The sequence below is a fragment of the Echinops telfairi genome, unplaced genomic scaffold (assembly GCF_000313985.2).
Source record: "Echinops telfairi isolate 266 unplaced genomic scaffold, ASM31398v2 ScPeMD7_12;HRSCAF=54, whole genome shotgun sequence".
Lineage (NCBI taxonomy): Eukaryota > Metazoa > Chordata > Mammalia > Afrosoricida > Tenrecidae > Echinops > Echinops telfairi.
This window is the reverse complement of record NW_022103909.1, coordinates 8,069,916-8,090,560: the sequence shown is the minus strand read 5'-3', so window position 1 is coordinate 8,090,560 and position 20,645 is coordinate 8,069,916. Positions and strand designations below refer to the sequence as shown.

The 20,645-nt window shown below is 37.0% G+C and overlaps 1 protein-coding gene across 3 annotated transcripts in view; it reads right to left on the bottom strand.

Annotated features, from left to right (window-relative positions):
• Positions 1-20,645, bottom strand: part of SCAF11 (SR-related CTD associated factor 11) — a 59,170-nt gene that overhangs the window by 22,185 nt on the left and 16,340 nt on the right. For all 3 annotated transcript variants that reach the window (XM_045287243.1, XM_045287244.1, XM_045287245.1), the window contains exons 3-5: positions 17,580-17,657; positions 9,783-9,883; positions 6,995-7,059 (exon numbers count right to left, since the gene is read on the bottom strand). In XM_045287243.1, the coding sequence (XP_045143178.1) occupies positions 6,995-7,059; positions 9,783-9,883; positions 17,580-17,657 (244 nt within the window). The remainder of the gene's footprint in view (positions 1-6,994; positions 7,060-9,782; positions 9,884-17,579; positions 17,658-20,645) is intronic.

The following is a 20,645-nucleotide window of genomic DNA, read 5'->3' as shown; positions in this document are numbered from 1 at the left end:
GAGAGGTTTGGTAAGGGTTTAAGTTGTTGAATACAGAACTGATTATGTGAAATGTAAGCCCCCAGCTAATTTAAAAAAAAAGTGTCCCCAACAAATTCATGTTCAGCTGGAACCTCAGAACAAGACTTTAAATGTAGAAATAGGGTCCTTGGAGAGACTATTAAGGACAGAGATGAGATCACACTAGATTATGATGTACCGTAAATCTAATGAGAGGGTCCTTGTATGAAGAGGTGAACCAGAGACACAGAAGAGGGCCTCCTGCAGATGGAGACAGCACTGCACTCTCTATTGGAGAAATGCAACTACAAGATACGGACTGCCCGAGTCGCTGGTAGTCTAGCAGAGACCAGGGAAAACTCTTCCCACAGCTCTCATCGAGTGTGTGTCCCTGTCAACAGTTGACTTTTGAACTTCCAGCCTCTAGGATGAGAGAAGACATCTCTTGTAAGCTACTGAGCTTGTGGCAATTTGTTATAGCAGCCTTAAGGAAACAAATACAGAGGTAAACATTTCTTTTCCTGTTGTAAAATCAAATAACAAATAAAATGAATACACAAGCAAAATAAGTTAGTAAAGGTATTGCTAAAATGTCTTTACATGTAGAATCCCAAATTTTCAAATTACTTCTCAACTCTAAGTTTGTGATGGTCCATATTTTTTGCACATAATATCTTCTGTGCTATTAACAGTGGTGATGTATTGAATCTTGCTGGATTTTTAAGCTAACATTAGATTAAAAAAATTTTTTAAAGTAGATAAAACCAAATTTTTATTCCTACTCAGGAATGCTGATCTGATTGACTTCCCCCACTTTCCTATTAAATTTTAAAAGTATTGAGTGAGGAATTGACTCAATGGCAGTGAGTGAGTGAATCACTGTCATCCCTGACTCAGTGAGCCGACAGGTCCAAGTAGAAAGGCCCCCGTGGGTGGGTTTCTGAGACTAAACTGTTGGTAAGAACACGAAGCCTCATCTTTTCCCCACAGAGTCACTGGTGGCTTCAAATGACGGAACCCTCTCAGTTAACAGCCCAATGAGCTCATTCTCTCTCTTTGATGTTTCAGACACTGTAGCAGGATTCTTGATTTCCTGTGGGTTTTTGGAATACTTTTTACCCAATTGTTGGGTTCCATGGAGACAAGTTTGACTAAGTGTTATCCCATATCAGAATAAGTAACAATTTCTTTTTACTTGTCTCCACAATCAAACCTCACGGAAGTAGCAGTCAAGAAATCAAACAATGGGTTACATTGGGGAAAGCCGTTACAAAACCCTCCTCCTTTAAAGTGTTAAGGAGCAATTCTGTAACTGTGAGGGGCACGGGACCTGACCCAAGCCATGCTAGTTTCAACTGCTACAGATGCCGTGAAAACTGAACAATGAGGAGGACTGGAGTAGAACTGGTGCATTTGAATTATGGTGCTGGTGAAGAATACAGAAAGGAACATGAACTTCCAGAAGAACAAACAAAGCTGTGTTGAAAAAGTACAGTCAGAACGCGAGGATGGTGAGACTTCATCTCACATAGTGTGGACATGTTGTCAGGAGGGACCACATTCTGGGAAAGGACACTACGCTTGGTAAATTACAGCATCATCAAAAAAGACAAAGACCCTCAACAAGATGGATGGACAGAAGCTCCAACAGTGGGCTGAAACATAAAAGTTACGGGGTGATGCACTACAGGTACTACTTTGTCCTGTTGTAGAGAGGTGCTATGAGAAGCGCCTCACAACAATGTGACGGAGTAGAACTGTCTCGTGCGTTCCTTCTCCCACACTACTGCTGCATAGGGACACATGGCTAACTTTTTAGCTCACAGATGCTTAACCACTCTACCATCAGGGATCCTTGTATGTTACTCAGTCATAAATTACAGAGTATTTCTATCCACCCTAAATGAAACAAAATGACTTTGGGCATCTTACTTTACATATATATGGCATTAGGTCACAAATCTCAAACTATGTAAACCTTTGACAGGAATAAAATTTTAAAATAACTAGTAATTAAAAAATAACTGTTCAATTGGCTGAGGAGATTTTGTTTTTCACAATCTGAATGACAAAACAAAACCAGAAATCAAAATGAATCAAGATTTTTATATAAGGCCATCACAGGTTTAAGACTTCTCTCTCTAAAATTAAGAGCACGCAGGAAATTACATGAAGGAACTACAGTGGTCTTAAAATACATATTAACAAAGTATGCAATATACTGTAATCTTTGACAGCACTAAATTTTCTCAGATCCAACAACTGCCAAGCAAAGTCTATTCATAAGAAAGGCTGCTAATCTATAGCACTGACATAGGAAAACAAAAAGTTTTGACATCTTAAATCCTTAGGATTATCTAATGACCAGAGATCAAAACAAACTACCTCTAATGCCATTTTACTTTAATAAGTGATCAGAAACAGAATCCTAATAACTTGTATATTTAATCTAAGAAAACATACTATTTCCAGTCAGAAAAGAAGCCCCAAATAGCCATAAAGTATGGAAAATAATTATTATTCTCATTTACCTTTTAAACTCCCTATTCCTCACTCCCTAGCTTTGGGTAACCGCTGGAGAATCACAGAATTTTTCCCTTTTGTGGCTGATGCTTCACTATGTATGTTTTTAGAGTGCATCCATATGGTGGCAAGTAACAGAACTTTTCTCTTTATGACTGTATGATGTTACATTGTATAGATACATTTCACTTATCCATTCAGTGTTGATGGATATTTGTATTGTTTACACTTTGTGACCACTGTGAATAACATGTTGTGAATGAATAGTTCTGTACATGCATCTGTTTGAGTAGATGTTTTCATATTTCTTTTATATATTTAACGTGGAGTAGACCTTTTGGGTGAGACAGTAATTCTTTGCGTAGCTTTTCAAGGAAATGTCCAGTTCTTTTGAACAGCAGCTCTGACATTCACAATCACACCTGCAATGGACAAGAATTTGAATCTCTCCATTTTCTAACTAATACTTATTATTTATCATTTTGTTGTTCATTTGTTTCTTTTAATAACAACCATCCCAGCCAGTGTTAGGTATAGTCTTATCGAGGTTTTGCTTTGTATTTTCCTAATAACTAATATTGCGCACGTTGCTGTCCTAATGTTTCATGAACCATTTACTTTTAAAAACAATGGATTCACTAATTCTATGTAAAATTAAAGACCCATGATAAATCTTTGTTGTTGCTCAGTGCTGTCCAATGGGTCTGACCCGCAGAGGCCCCGGGTGTGGCATCTTCACAACTGGTGCTGTGTGTGAGCCTATTGTCCAGCCATGGTGCAGTGCAGCTCCTGGCGATCTTTCCGCTGCTCACTGACATTCCCTCTACTTCACCAAGCACGGTGTCCTGACTCAGGTGCTTTTCTCTGCTGATAACATGGTCCAAGGTACGGGAGATGAAGCCTCGCCATCATCTCTTCTAAGGTATATTCGGGATGAACTTCTTCTAAGACAAATTTGTTTATTCTTCTGGGAATCCATTGAACTTTCAATGTTCTTTGAAAACACAATTCAAATGAAACAATTATTCAGTCTTCCTTATTCATTGTACAAATCTCCCTTGCAATACGGAAATGCTATTATCCTCAAAGTTACCCCTCTACCGTTTCACACTTCAAAGAGGTCTTGTGCAGATGCAGGTTTGCCCAATTCAATACATAGTTTGATTCCTTAGTTTGTCTGTTTTATTTCTGAGCATGGATTATGGATCCAAGCAAATTGAAATCCTTGACAACTTCAATCTTGTTGTTTACCATGGTAACATAACAATCTATTGGTCCAGTTGTGAGGATTTGTTTTCCATCCATACTGAAAGCTACAGTCCTACATGTTCATCAGCAAGTGCTTCACTTTCAGCAAGCAAGCTTGTGTCACCTGCATATCCTAAGTTGTGAATAAATATTCCTCCAATCTTTATGCCAATTAGTCTACTTTCTTGAACTGATTGCTGAGTATACAGATTGATTAAGTATGGTGAAATGATACAACCCTGATACACACCTTTTCTGACTTTAAATCATGCACTATTCCCTTGTTATGTTTGAACAACTGCTTCTTGGTGGATGTTCAAGCTCTGTGTGAGCCAAATGAAGTGTTCTGGAATTTTCATTCTCAGATAAATTACTCATGGTTTGTTATAATTCACCCAGTCAAAAGCCTCTGCATAGTCAAAACATTAAGTCAGTGGCTCGCAAGATTCCTAATGCCACGACCCTTTCAGACAGTTCATGTTGTGGTGACCCACAACCATAAAATTATTTTCATTGCTACTTCTTAAACTGTAATTTTGCTACTGTTATGAATCAGATAACCCCTGTGAAAGGGTCGTTCAATCCCCAAAGGGGTTGCAACCCACAGGTTGAGAACCGCTACATTAAGTTAATGTCTTTCTGATACTCTCTTTCAACCAAGATCCATCTGATATAAACAATGAAAAACCTACCTTGTGCCAAGTCCTCTTCTGAATCTTCCTGAATTTCTGGCAGTTACCTGTTAATGCACCACTGCTGATCTTCAGCAAAATTTTACTTGCATGTCATTTTAATGAAAATGTTAGATAATTTCAACATTCTGTTGGGTCACTTTTGATTGGAATGTACATAAATATGGATCTCTTCCAGTCCACTGGCCAGGTAAGCTAGCTTCCAAGTTTTGGGCATAGACATATGAGTGCTTCCAGTTAGTTATTCACCAACTTGTTAAAACATTTCAATTGGTATTGTCAATTCCTAGAGACTTGTATTTAATGCCTTGATGCAGCTTAGACTTCTCCATTGAGTACCACTGGTTTTTTAGCATGTGCTACCTCTTGAAATGGTTGTGTGCCAACAAAATCTTTTTGATACAGCGACTGTGTATTCTTTTCTGCTTCTTTTGCTGCTTCTCACATGCTTTGGGCCATGCTATTGAATCCATCAATAGCACAACTCAAGGCTTTTTATTCAGTATTTTCAGCTTAAGATATGTTGAGTGTATTCTCACTTTCTCATTTTTTAACTGTAGACGGTTGCACATTTCATTATAATACTTTGTCTTCTTGGGCTGCCCTTTGGAATTTCTGTTCAGCTTTTTTATCTCATCAATTCTTTCATGTGCTTTAGCTTCCTTTACATACAATTGCAAGGTTTAGAGTCTACTCTTTTTTTTTTTTTTAATAGTTCAAGGTCTGTTTGTTGACCTTTAGGAGTGTTTTCCAGTCCAGTCTGATGGGGTGCCAAGCCCTGGCCCTCAAATCTAATTTTGGTCTTCCCTGGGGACTTCATTGCTTTGGTGGTCCCCTTGCTGCTCTGTTGCATACCCTTAGCGTTTCACCCTGGATTTTTTTTTGTTTCTTCTCATTTGAGTCACGCCACATCAGCAAATGAAGGTTCCCCAGAACTGGACTCCATCCATGGACTATGGCCAACTCTACTTTGAGATGGCAGATGAGATAGTTTATTGTGCCAGCCTGGCCGATAAACACAAGTGGGATTAACTGAAGGGCAGAGAGATAAATGGCTTGGTGAGTCTCGCCTTTCTTGTCTCCTGCTCTTTGATCATCGGACCAGTGTGTGGCTGCCTTGCTTGTCCTTTGCCTCAATTTAAAGGCTACACTACCTGTGGGACGCCTAGCCTGTGGACTGTGTCGCTGTAAGTTGAGGTCCTTTTAAGAGATCGCTGGAGCTGGGGACTGGCAGTTGGTGACCTGCCTTCTGATTGGCTGCTGTGCTGACATAGCCTAGCTCTCTCTATAAATAGAGGAAGATCTGGCAGCAGACTAGACTGGAAGGACTGCTAGTCTCTCACAACTGTCTCACGGCAGTGAGTTGAATTGAGCCATTTGTAGCGCTTTATAATTTAACTGTTTCTTTCTTGTATTATATATTTATCTGTATATGATTTAAGTTCATTTCCTGTTATATATCTAATTAGCTTTATAAATAAATATATTGAATTATCAGCAATTTGGTTTTATCTCTCTAGAGAATCCTGTCTAACACAGCAGATCTTCCTGAGTTGTATTTTGAGTGCCTTTTGACTTGAGGGGCTAATTTTCTGGCACCATTATCTGACAATGTTTTGCTGTTATTCCTAAGTTTTTCAGAGGCTAACCTTTAAAATGTGGACAGCCTATTCCTTCTTCATAGCCTGTTCTTAGTCTGGAAACTCCCTAGCAACTGGATCACCATGGATAATCCTGCTGGTATTTAAAATATCTCAGTGACACAGCTTACAGCATCATAACAACATGTAAGTCAGCAGAGCATGACAAACTGACATAAAAGTGATGGATTATAACCAATTTTGAAAATAAATGCTCAACACTTACAACAGCTAATTTGAAGCACAGTCGGTAAACAGCCTGAATGTCCATGAGGGGGTCACAAAGCAAAATGGCACCTCCCCTGCCTGTCCCTCACCCCTCACCAGCCCTGTTGCAAAGTCTTTCTGCATTATAGAATTGTGTGTCACACAAGAACAAAAGATAGAAATATTTAACTGCTAATGTCAGTAAGAGGTTTCATTTCTAAGAAAAGTGTTCAAAGAAATGTGGCTAGAAGCCAAACCATGACTGCATTTGGGAATTACAAATTAAGTGTCATAGACATATCCTGCTATTACTTAAAATTAGTGTCCCATAAGGTAATTTATCTCATTTACCCTAAGGGTTTCTACACAAGTGAATGAAGTAAAACTATACTGGATTTTCCTAATGCCAAGCAATTCCACCAGAAAACCATTTTTTCCTTCATTACATACATACATACTTTCCCTGCTCCTCTCTGAGCCAAGTATAAACACACAAAAAGGGCAGAGAACAGTATTAATAACTCCGTGAAAGCAAAATGTACATAGACATTAATTCAATAAAGAGAGCACAGTAGAGTTCTACTAAACTATTTTCCAAACAAAAATATCATTAATGAAAGCTCTGGCATAAGTATTAAATTAAAACATATTAAAAAGGTAGAAATCAAGCAAAAAGTCACTTACTGTATAACATCTTCAAGTCATAAAATTTTGCACTTAATAGAGCTTCTGTTACGATAGCCTTTTGTCTGTAAGCATCAATTAAAAAGGTAGAAGAATTAAGAGACAATTGCCATTTTTATTTTTAATTCACCCCATTATCATAGAAACCTACTATGCATTAATTTTGTAAATTGAGACTGACAAATGATTTAAGTAACATTCTCATAGAAGATTACAATCTAACAGAAAGCCAAGCTACAAAGTTTAATGTATAGTTAGCTTTTATATATATATTTATCTTTAAAACAATAATCTTATTGGTTGATCATGCCTGGCTAGCTACTGAGCTATATAGAAGAGAGGTGAGCACATACTACTTTCTCTGACAGGGCTATTAGACAGTGAGAACATAGAAAGCATGGCTATTGGCCCCTTGAAACTCAACAAGTTAAAATTACAGTCCGCTATCAAGAAATAAAAGACCATCTTCATCCCCATTCCCCAGAACTGGTAGGAAGTATCAGAAAGGGGTTGTGTAACAGTTTTAATACGTTAAAAGACATAGGCAAAATGAAGTGAAACATGGCTGTATGCTGAGACCAGATATATGCAGTAAACAGAGTGAATGATGGGAAATGTTAAAAACATTGGAAAGACTCTAAGAAGAGTATACTGTAAATATCCAATAGCTGACAGAGAATTTTTCACTTTAGAAGAAATCACTTAGGTCTCACTGGGTAGGCAAAAGTAAGCTTTTATTCTGACTCAAAGATTTCCTTACACGTCCTTGAGAAAAATGGTTAAAACATGTGGATCAATTTAGTTTTGTCAGACCCAAATAAAAGTCTTAAAGGTCATCCAGTAATGATCAGTATACTCACAGCAAGAGTCAAGAGAATTGGTTAATTCAGAGAAAATAAAATTGCTTAGCAAGAAATTTCTTCTCTATACTTGGGAAATTATGTCGAGTATTCACTATGTACACAAAAATGGAAAACCAAAGACAACTAAGAAATAGTTATAACAGGATTTTATTAATACTTACTCTAACCAGTTCTGACTAACTTTGGTATTCATGGTGGGCTCTTGGGAAATGGATGTTCCATGAATTCCTTGAAATCATGCAAAACTTTGCATGTATAAATATGTTTGGGGGAGGGACAAAAGGGGTCTGCAGTTTTCTTCACCTTCTCAGAAGTCTCTAATTCCCTAAAATTGAAAATCTTAGGAGCTACAATGCTCTCTATTAGTGACAAGATTCAACCAATTTGAAGGGCTATTGTCAACTATTTTAATAATTTATAAAAGTTACTATCTTCAGAAATTATTCTCATAAAAACCCCTAGTGATTATACTGACAATAATTATAAAACTGACAATATATTGAACTGAAACGACAACTTTTAGACAGCTTTACATATACTTCAAGTCAAAATAAGCTTATATTTTAAATGTTTAGAATAAGTTATTTTTAAAGCATTAGTAAATTAATTTCCAGTGCTCTACAGGCAGTCCCTGGATTCTACACACCTGACTTGGGAACAACTCTCACTGGTCCCTTACTCAGAGCACCAAACTGATAGGAATCAATTTTGTCATAGGCCAAGAAGTGACACAAGAACATAGATGAATTTTTGAAATTTAAGTGATCGGTCATGGTAACTGAAAGATGAAGAATGAAGGGTCAGAGTCTGGATGTGAAGACTCGGAAAGACCAAGTAAGCTCTCTCAAGAGCCTGCTGCTTGAAACTAGATTCTTGGCAGCACCATGGAGAGCCACACATATTTAAGGGCACTGTTTTTGAGTATGGCAGAGCTGTTTTGGTTCAAAATCCATTTTATATAAATTTGCTCTCACTAAAAAACAATTGAACCAAGCTTCACTTGCAAATAATCATTTTCACTTGCTGCATGTGCAACTTTTTAATCACTGAAAAGCTTGACCATTTTCTTGTACTAAAAGAGTTAAAAACAAAACAACCAAAAAACCACTAGCACCTGCTCCTACTTACCTGCAAATTCTTAAAGACACAGGAACTGATCTCACAGAAAATCTGGGAACTGTCTATAGTAACATTCAATTCAGTTCAACACATATTTTAAATTACTGTTTAAGTAAGTAGTAAAGACTGCAGTTCAAGGCAAGGGCAATGGTTTTAACAACAGCAGTTAAAATATGCACGTCTAAACATGTTACACATTGTTCAATCACTGGTTACAGTAGGTAGAGTTCCTGCTATAGCACAAAGCATTAAAATGTGGGCAGTAATAGTAGTTTCAATTACAACAGTCTCACAAAGAATGCAATGCTCATTAGTTACTATTTTTATTCCACAAATAACTAGTCCAGTGTTACTCAACGTGTAGCACGAATACTCCTGCTTATCCATTAATTGTTACTTGCTTCTGATATCAGTGTAAAATGAGTAAGTTTTAGAAGTTGGTATCATAAATTTATAGGGCTGAACATTTTATTTTATGTCACAAAATTGTTAAGTCTAAACAAAACAAAACAAATTATTCACCATAGAGGAGAGTTCAAATTAATCCTACTCCTTAAAATGATCAAAGGGTATGGTTTCAAATAAATACTGTGTATACTTGAGTTTAAGCTGACCCAGGTATCAGCCAAAGCACCACTTTTACCACAAAAACTGCATTTAAAAATGTGCTGAAAAACCCGGCTTATACACGAGTATATATGGTACATTTAAACCCTACTTCATAAGGGAAAAAAAAGGTAATAATGTTTCCCTACTAACTTTTTGTCCTATTAATTTAAATTCCACTTCCAAATTTCATCACTAACCTTATGCAGTTCTTAGAACTTTCGTGACAGGATAGCTGTTTCTTAAAAAAACTTTCATTTTTCTTGTCTTTTGTTTTTTCTGACTGTCTTTGTATTTGAACCTGTAATGAAAGAAAATCAATATATAGAGCTTGAATTCAGTATCACAATGGTTACATTTTTAAACCCCTCTGGAAATGATAAAATATTAAAGCTGTCTGAATAAAAGAGTAGCCTAAATACATATATTTTATTCATTCAAGCATGCTAAACTGTAAGTCTGTCAGGATGCTAAGCTCATCAAGATAGTGAGAGAGGCATTTAAATATAATAAATGTGTATGACTTATTCCACCTACATGCAGAGCTGGGAAGCTAACTTGAATCTCCAAAAGTCGGAGAAGATCCCAGTGAGTAGGTCATTTAAAAGTTGACTGTAATGAATGGGTCAGAATCTAAGGGAAAAAAATTATTCCAGATGGAGAAAAGAAAACACAATTATGAAATAACCTCATAGATTGGAGAACAGTAAGAAGCTGATATAGAAAGGGAAGTAAAAGCTAATGGAATACGAGGCTGATTAAATATATTATGACCAGATGCAAATCATCTTCTAATTGCCACTGAGTCAATTCTGCAGTGGTGCAGTAGGTTGCATATTGGATTGTAATGGTAAGGTAAGCAGTTCTAACTCACCAGCTGCTCCTGGGGAGAAAGATGAGGCTATCTCTTCCGGTAAAGACTGACAGCCTCGTAAACCCCAGGGAGCAATTCTCCTCTTTTCTATAGGGTCCCTATGAGTAAAAGGTCTTGAATAAGCAAATAGTATTACAGGCATAATAGACTATATAAAAGTTTCTTGAAAATGAATGCGATAATAAAATTTGATTTTTAAGAAGTTAACTTTGGCAGGGATATAGAGAATGAATAAGATAAGAGATTACAAAAGCTAAGAAACAAAAAAGAAAACTCCTAAATACACTAGACCTGTAATATCCAAGATGAGTCACTAGCTAAACATAGCTACTGAGCACTTGAAATGTTGGGCATCTGAATTTAGATGTGCTGTATGCCGTGGTGGCACAGTGGTTACTAGCTGGGCTGCTAACTGCAAGGTCAGCAGTTCAAAACCACCAGCCACTCAAGGAAAAAAGACAGGGCTTTCTACTTCTGTAAAGAATTATAAGTACTGACAACTCACAGGGGCAGTTCTACCCTATCCAATAGGTTCTCTAAATAAGTTGGCATCACCTCAATGGCAGTGAGTGAGAGTAAATATAATAAATACACTAGATTTAAAAGACAGTACCCCCTCGCTGCGATCTATTGAAAGTCAGCCCTCGATACAGGGGTTTGTTAAAAAAAAAAAAAAAAACAGTACCAAAAAAGGGTAAAAATCTCAAAATTAAAAAAATATCTCAATAATTATAAAAAATATGCATTACATGTTGGAATGGATTCGATGACATCAAATAACAAATATTATTAAATTTACATTTCATGCCTCTCTTTAGTTGTTAAAGACATACAAATCTTTAAAAACTACATAGTGGTGTGAGGTATACTTCTTTTAGGAAGCATTGGCTTACATACAACATTCATGCCTACAAAGAGGCCAGAGAGATGGAAAGGAACAAATGAAAAAGACAAGGAGCAGAAGGAGGCAGAACTTTCTGATCTGGGTGATAGAAAAAGTGGTACTATTAACCACTGGGGCTTAGAAAAGGGAAAGAAAAGAGTGTGAGGTGATTTTTAATTTGTCCATTTCAATGCAATGGCAATGGCTTTCATTTGGTGTGGTATTCTAAACAGAAATATGCAGTAAACAGAAGGAAATATAGGCCTGGTTCTCAGGGAAAGAGGTCAGGACTAGTGACAGAGTTTCAGAAACCATCCAAATATGGGGAGAGAGTATGCTAAGAGAATTTAATGGAAGAAAGATTCCATGAAGAGCTCCAGTGATTTAGAAAAAGTTAGGAAATGGCAAAACAGGTTATGCAAAAACAAACACACACACACACTTATTAACCGCAAGACAGATGTCCTGGGAGCCAATGGAAGTAGAGGGTAGTCAACAATATTACATGCTAAAAATAAACCGTGGGGCTTGGTAGTCAGAACAAAAATCTCAGCAGTTTATTGTACAGTAAAACGATGGATACCTAAAACCACTGCCGTCAAAGTGACTCCAGCTCGTAGCGACTCTACAGAGTAGACTGGAATGGCTCCCCAGGGTTTCAGAAGCTGTAAATCTTTCTAGGAGCAGGCAGCCTCATCTTTCTCCTGAGCTTGGGGGCGTGGGGGTGGTCAAACTGCTGACTATGATTAGCAGTCCAATGAGTAGCAACTATACCAACAGGGCTCCTTAAAGTGAAGATGAATGCTTAATGGAAACTGAAAAGTGAATGAGAGGTGAGACAACAGAGTGAGCAAGAAAGAATAGATGTCTCATTCAAGAAGCTTAGATTTAAGGGGGAGAAGAACAGATTCAAAAGAGATTAAGATAAAGGAAGATAATGGTAGTGGGGAGGGAACACTAGAACTAATGGTGATTACACAACTCATTTTAAAAGTGATTTATCCATGGGGGATGGGGTTCTAAAATTGATTGTGGTAATGATTGTATAACTCTTCTTGATATGACTGAACCATTGAATTGTGTGATATGTGGATTTATTGCCAGTAACACTGTTAAAAATAAAGTATTAACGTGAGGTATGTTTTTACAGATGAAAAAGTTTCCCAGGAAACTATCTTTAGGAGCTAGTTCACAAATCTTTTACAACAGATAATCTGGAGAAATAAGAGTACACTGTTCAATTAAGCCATACTTTATTGTTGACTAGGAGTCTTTCTTGGTGGTGGTGTGGCTATGCTTTGGGCTGCGATCTGAATGGTAGTCAGTTTGAAACCACCAGCTACTCCAAGGGAGAAAGGGCTTTCTACTCCCATATACAGTTATAGTCTCGGAAACCCCCAGAGGGGTTCCTATGTGTCAGCATTGAATTGATGGCAGTGAATTTGGTGTTTTGGTTTGATTTTAATGTTGACTTGGTCACTCGTTGGGCTGCTAACCACAAGGCCTGCAGTTCGAAACCACCAGAGGCTCTTAGGGAAAAAGGGCTTTCTACTCTCTGAAACTCACAGGGGCAGTTCTACCTTGTCTTATAGGGTCACTAGAGGTATGGACATCGACTTGATGGCAGAGTTCTAATGAGTGTGTCACACACTTACATGTGATGTCATTAATTTTACTCCAAGTTACACAATTAATGTACATTTCCCATATAACGAAAAATAAAGGGCAAATCACTCCATGTTACTTTACTTGAATTGGTGTCTGGTGTATTCCTTATTAAAAACATATCAAAGTAAAGTATAAAAACCTACACCGAGAATTAATGTAGTGGCATTGTGATTCCACCTGCTTCCTTATTCAGAGACAGAAAGCTGACCTGAACTCCGTAATAGTACTACCGGGGAATGGTTGGCTTCTCCCATCAATGGCCTTACGTATGTGGTGGCTACAAAAGTTCATGGTAAGAAACGAAATAAAAACGTAATGGAGAATTTCCACAAAACTTTTTAATCCATCTTGTGTGTCTATATTGGGTATTCTCATTTCTAGCTATTTATTATTCATGACTCGTTAGTGATACCAGACATTACCTTTTCACACACTGGACTTAACCAGTTCTCCTTTCCTTTCTGCAGTTAGGGCTTCCTTTCTGCACCAGAGGGTTTTCTATGACTGTCTTTTTTTTTTTTAATTGTAAATCTTTACAGTAACAAACTACACATCACACTTTAACACTAAGTGGTAGGTAAATTTGAACTGCCAAACCTCTGGTTAGCAGCCTAATGCTTACCCGCTTGCCAGCAGGCCATCTGCTCACACAGTAGTAAAGGTCTGAAGAAATGCCTTCTTCGAGAGCTCCAATATAACCTTCTGTCATTCGTCAAATAACCACAATATCCTTCAAGGACCAGCCTTTAAGCACATTTTTATATTTGATTTTACTGGTCTAATGGTCTCACAATCAGGTTTTTCATATTTTTGTTAGGTGCCATCAAGTCAGTTTCAACCCACTATGACCTTATGCACAACAGAAAAATACTGCCCTGCCTGTGCCATCCTTACAATTGTTCCTGTGCTTGAGCCAATTTTGCAGCCACCACGTCAATCCATCTCCTTGAAGGCCTTCCTCTCCTTTGCTGCTCCTCTACTTTACATAACATGATGTCCTCTAGGGACGGGTCTCTCTTGGCAACATACCCAGAGTGTGTAAAATGAAGTCTCGCCACCCTGGTCTCCAAGGAGCACTCTGGTCGTACTTCTTCTTTTGTCCTTTGCGCAGTCCATGGTATTGTCAATATTCTTTGCCAGCACCACAATTTAAATGCATCAGTTCTTCTTTGGTCTTCCTTATTCAATGCCCAACTTTCACAAGCATATGAGGCAACTGAAAATACCATGGCATGGGTCAGGCACACATTAGTCCTCAAAGGAACATCCTTGCTTTTCAATACTCTAAAGAGGTTTTGTGCAGCAGATTTACCTAATACAACATGTCTTTTAATTTCGACTGCTGTTTCCATGAGCATTGACTGTGGATCTAAGTGAGATGAAAAACTCTTGACAACTTCATTTTTTTCCTCTATCACGCTGGTACCTATTGGTCTAGTTATGAGGATTATGGCCTTTACATTGAGCCATAATCCACACTAAAAGCTGCAATCCTTGATCTTTAGCAGCAAGTGCTTCAGCTCCTCATCTCTTTCAGCAAGCAAGGTTGTGTCACCTGTTTATCTCGGGTCTTTAATAAGCCTTCCTCCAATACTGGTGACACATTCTTCTTCATATAATCTGAGGTTTTGTTTAGCATACGGACTGAACAAGTACGATGAGAGGATACAAACCTGGTGCATACCTTTGCTGATTTTAAACCATATAGCATCCCCTTGTTCTGTTCTCACAACTGCCTCTTGATCCTTGTAATTCTGCATGAGCACAGTGTAGTGTTATTGGATACCCATTCTTTCCAAACTATAGTTTGTTAGGACCCACACTGTCAAATACCTTTGCATAGCCAATAAAACACATACAAACAGCTTTCTGATATTTTCCACTATGAACCAAGCTCCATCTGACACCATCAATGATATCACTTGTTCTACGTCCTCTTCTGAACCTGGCCTGAACCTCTGGCAGCGACTCAATGTACTGCCCCAATGTACTCAAAGTACTATTGGATGATCTTCAGCAAAATATTACTTGCATGTGTTATCTGTGATATTGCTTTATAGTTTGAACATTCTCTCGGGTCACCGTTCTTTGGAATGGGTACAGATAAGGATCTCTTCCAGTCAGGAGGCCATAGACCAGTGAGTGCTTGGAGTGCTTCATCAGCTGGCTGAAACATTTCACTTGATAGTCCATCAATTCCTGAAGGCTTGTTTTTAGCTAATGTTTTCAGTGCAGCTTGAGCTTCTTTTCAGCACCGTTGGTTCCTGAAATGGTGGGATGTCGACTACTCCTTTTTGGTAGAGTTAACTATATTCTTTCCATCTTCTTTTGATGCTTCCTACATCGTTTGCCATTTCTCTCAAAATCTTTCAAGATTGCAATTCAAGGCTTGACTTTTTTCTTGAATTCTTTCAGTTCCATTTGTGTTGAGCATATTCTATTTTGGTTTTCTGATTCTAGTTCTCTGTACATTTCATTGTAGTATTTGACTTTGTCTTCTAGAGCTGCCCTTTAAAATTTTCTAGTCAGCTCTTTCACTTAATCCTTTCTTCCATTTGCTCTAACTACTCCACGATTAAGAGCAAGTTTCAGAGTCTCGTCTGACATCCACTTTGGTCTTTTCTTTCTTTCCTATCTTTATAATGGCCTTTACAATTTTCATGAATGATGTTCTTGATGCCCTTCCACAGGGTATCAGGTTGCCTGTCATTAGTGTTCGATAGTTAAATCTGTTCTTGAAATGTTCTCAAAATGTGATTGGTATATACTCAAGGCTGTGTTTTAGCTCTTGTGAATTTGTTTTACTTTTTTCAGCTTTAATTTGAACTTGGGAGATAGATGGGGCTTTCTACTGCTGTAAATAGTCAAGAGTCTCGGAAACTCAATGGAGTAGTTCCATTTTGTTCTATAGGGTCGCTGAGTTGGCATCGACTTGACGGTAGTGACTTTGGGTTTTTCGTTTTTAAAGAGTTTTAACCTGATCATAGGATCAGTTGATGGTCTGGTTTCATAGTCAGCCCTTGGTCTGGTTTTAGCTGCTGATAGTGTCTCCAGCATCTTTTCCCACAGATGTAGTCAATATGATTTCTGAGTATTAGACCTGGAGGAGTTCAGGTGTGTAGTTCTTTTTGTATTGTTGTAAAAGGTTTTATGTTGTTTTCATAAAAACATAATGTTCAGGTACTTTACACTTACGTTTCTGTACGGTTTGGTCATTTAATCGATTTCAAACATTGCTGTAGTGAAGGAAAGTATTCCAAGTACTAGGCAATTAATTAGTAAATTACCAGCTTCAGTCAAAAGGGACGGTTGCAAAATCACAGAAACCTTTAGTTAACAAAAATCTCAAAATGTGAAGCTACCATTTCCCAACATACCCTCTCATCTGTGTCTCTAGTGAAGGTGCTATTTTCATCTCCCTAGTCCCTCCGGAAAGAACCCTGAACTCTCTGACTTCTAACACATCAGAATGGCTACTTGGGCATCCTGAAGCCACTCAAATAGTGTCTCTTTGAAATGATCTCTTATTGCTATAGTGGCAAGATCACGGATGTAGGGTGGGTAGAGTAAGATTTCCCAATGAAAATCTCTTAGGGCAACCCCTGCTTCCCTTGATGAATGAGCATGTGCACTGTCACAAGGGGAAAAAAATTCCTCAATGCAACTTCCCTGGCCTTTTCTCAATAATGCAGTATTTAATTTTCTTCAAATTCCCTCATAATAAGCACCTGTGATGGTTCTGCATTCTTTGAGATTAAAAAATCAAAAAAAAACAAACAACTAACTGCCACGGAGTCAATGCTGACTCATAGTGACCCTGTAGGACTGAGTGTAACTGCCCCTGTCGGTTTCTGAGGCTGTAAACTCTGAACCAAGCAGACTGTTGCATCTTTCCCCAATGGTGTCGCTGGTAGTTTCAAACTGCTGACGTGGTGGTTAGCAGCTGAACATGTAACAAACTACACCACCCTTAGAAATACCAGGATATAGGTGCCACAACTTTCTGAGCTGACCCCTCTGCACTGAATTTTATTGCCCCAGCAGATCTCCATGGAAGCTACTTTATGGATAGGCTCTATAATAAGACTAACACAAGTTGTACTACTGAGAGAACTTGCCTGCAGTGAACCATTTATCGCTGTTTACATTGTGATCCACCGAGATGTGTTTAAATATCCATTATTTGGAATAACCGATGTATGTTTGAAATGGAACCCTAGTAGCAAAACTTTTTAACTAGCCCACACATTTTCAAATTATAGGAAATCCTAAAATTCTCAGATCTATGCATTCTATAATTAAGATGAAACTTCTTTGATAGCATCAGAAATCTAATATATATTGTGAGATATAAGGTAACTAATTTAATTACTATAAATATTCTCTTTAGGGGACAAGGTATAACATATCCTTGTTAAAAGATCTAAACTTGTCAAGCTGAGGAAGACTAATACTCACATAAGCCTAGAGTTGAGCAAACTTCAACTATATTCAAACTAGAAATCTATCAAAGCAAAACGATCTCAATTGAATTTGTACAATTTATGTTGCAAAATACAATCTAAGCCTTACCTTAATACAACCTCCCAGTGCACTGAATTTAAACACTGCTTGAAAAGGTTTTCGATCAATAGGACATGATGCTAATGTCTGAAAAAGAATGAACAATTGTAACTTTTAAAATTTCTTTAAGACGAGATTAAAGTTAACATATTTACATTAAGTTTCTTATAGAAAACAACGCACCCACAAAGATAAAGGAGATGGAATATTTTATCTAGCCTAATTTATTATGTCGCACAACAAGAAAAAATTTTAATGTCTCAATTTACTCAAACATATAAGTGCCCACTGCATGTAGATAATTAGAATACAATGATGAATAAGAGAAATACGATGTTACCATCATTAAGAGTTGCTTACCAACTCAGTAGCTGGTACAATGAAAGGCATGCTAGCCTGAAATCAGCAGCTCTGGGATGGAAAGGTAGCTGTTATACTAAATCTGGAAAATTCTAAGTTACCTGTAAAAGGAATGGGTTGGATGGGCTCCCTATAGATCTTATTATTCTTTGACTTAATATCCACCACTCTCCCCCAATTAATTATTTTGCATAGGCAATATGTACCAATGATAAAACCTTTCTAACATATGGAGAAAATAAAAAATCTCTCCCATACTTCCCCGTCATCCAGATCTCCCTGTATGCTCCACAGGCATACTTGTTATTCACACCCAATAAATAAGTATCAACTCTAAATAAGTTTTTTAATGATGTTATTTACTATATTTATAAGAATGAACTTATATTATCTAAGATGCCTTGGTGGTGTAGTGGTTAAAGTGATCAATTACCAAGTAAAAGGTCAGTAGTTCAAACCCACGTGGGAGAGAATGTGGCAGTCAGCTTTCCAAAGATTTTGTCTAGAAACCCCATGTGGCAGAGTTCTACTCTGTCCTGCTCAGTCACTAGGAGCTGGAATGGACCCAACAGCAGCTAGTGGGCTCACGTTATTTCAGTAACAAGATGGGATAGGCTTCTACTAGAGTAGGAGTAAGACTCTCCAGCCTATGAATAAAATCTCAAAAGGTGATATTAACAACTATGGTTCCAAAGGTGAAACATGATTTTAACAATTTAATACCAGTAACCTAAAAGATCACAACACAGCAGTTCACTGCTATCAAATAATATTGCATGGCATTTTTCTCTGTGAAGTAAAAAGTCTTTTTCTGAGACAAAATGTTAGGATTTGAAAATGAATAAAATAAAGGATTATAAATCTTTGCTTTACTCTTACAGTAACAACCTTTAAATAGGATCAAGGTAAATAACTTTACTTCTTAGTGCTCCCAGGACAGTTCAACCCTGACCTATCAGAATGTAATCAACGTCACTTAATTGTACATGTAAAAATTGTTGAGTTGGTGTTCCTTCTATTTGTATACATTCTCAACAACAAAATTTAATTTAAAATAGAATTAGCTTTAAAGTTCTTTATGATTTAGACCTCCATATTAAATTGTCTGAATGAAAATCATCTATTAAAAAGGGAAAAAAAAAGCTTTTTTTTTCTTTCTAGGCTTTGTTACACATTCAAGATCATCAAACACAGACAACATATAGCCCTTGAGAAGATATTCATATTCACAAAATTCAGTTAGGGTGTCGCCAAAATATAAACTTGGTTAATTTCTACTACTCTGTTAAAATGTGATTTTTCACTTTCTAAATAAGTAGGCCTAGATAGAAAAGTGCTTTACTACAGCTGAAATAGGATATGTGACCTTACCACAGTAAATGAGTTCAGATTGGTAGAAACCACTTTAGCTTACTTCCAAGTAATATGGATTTAACATCCTATTATTTTCCCTACAGAAAGCCTGATCTTAAGAAGCTTTGTTTTAAGTAGCAACAAAGCTGTCAACGTGTCTTTTTAATAAAGCACTGCAAATAGCAATTCTAGTTCAAAGAATTCAACACTGTCACTATTTGTGGTTACTTTTTTATGTTCTTAGCATGGACTTACGAAATTTCTTAGACTCAAGCTTTTAGTAATACTGCATTTGTAACTGATGAGATTATTGGAAAGTATGAACTCAAAATTTTTACTATTTGCAAAGTGCAAAAAAAATTTCTGACCTCTACTTAAATATGAATTTAAACATTCGGAAATAGGTAAAACAGACATAAACAAAAACTTGTTTTCTAAAAAGTATTAAGAAAGGTATATATAGGTAGAGGCTCTATATATAAAGCCTAGTTTCAAATGTGTATGTCCTTGTGTAAACTTGAACAAGTTACATATTTTCTCTGTGAAATGAAGGTAACAATAATTTTTCATGAAAATTAACTGTTAATAAATATAAAGCACTTCAAAGATCTGTGGCACACACTTATCATTTTGTAAGGTCTCTAAACTTAAACTAGCCTAACTGACTAACAAGAAAAAAGCTTCGTCCATTAAAAAAAAAGATCATCTGAAACATCACGATAGCCAGAACTTCTTAATGTTTTTTAACTAGAATTTTCAACTATCACTATATAAAAACATTAAACCATTTCATCATTTTGCTCTAATTTACAACACTATATGCAAAGAAACACACCATGTTCTAGAAATTTATTCTACATCAGATACATTAAATCTTTCAGAAACTCTGGAATCATGACATCTCATTTTATTAATTTTTTTCCTGTTGACATTAGCTAAAAATGGTAGTCTAAATAATTTTCAAACTCATAAAAACTGATCTATTCCATTTGGATCTGCTTCAAATAATAAGGTTCTGTGTTAGATTCCATTGTTTTTAAGCACAAAAGCCATGAATTTGTTGAACATTTCATTTGAAGATTCCATTATCATCATGAAAAAAAGGTAGTAGCCTGAAAACCATTGTTACATATTATCATTACCTATACACACTTGTATTTTCTAAAGATAATCTAAACCAGGGGTCCTCAAACTACGGCCCATGGGCCACATGCAGGCGCCAAGGACATTTATCCGGCCCGCCAGGTGTTTTTGCCTGTTTGTTTTTTTACTTCAAAATAAGATATGTGCAGTGTGTATAGGAGTTTGTTCATAGTTTTTGTTTTTTTTTTAAACTATAGTCTGGCCCTCCAACAGGTGTGA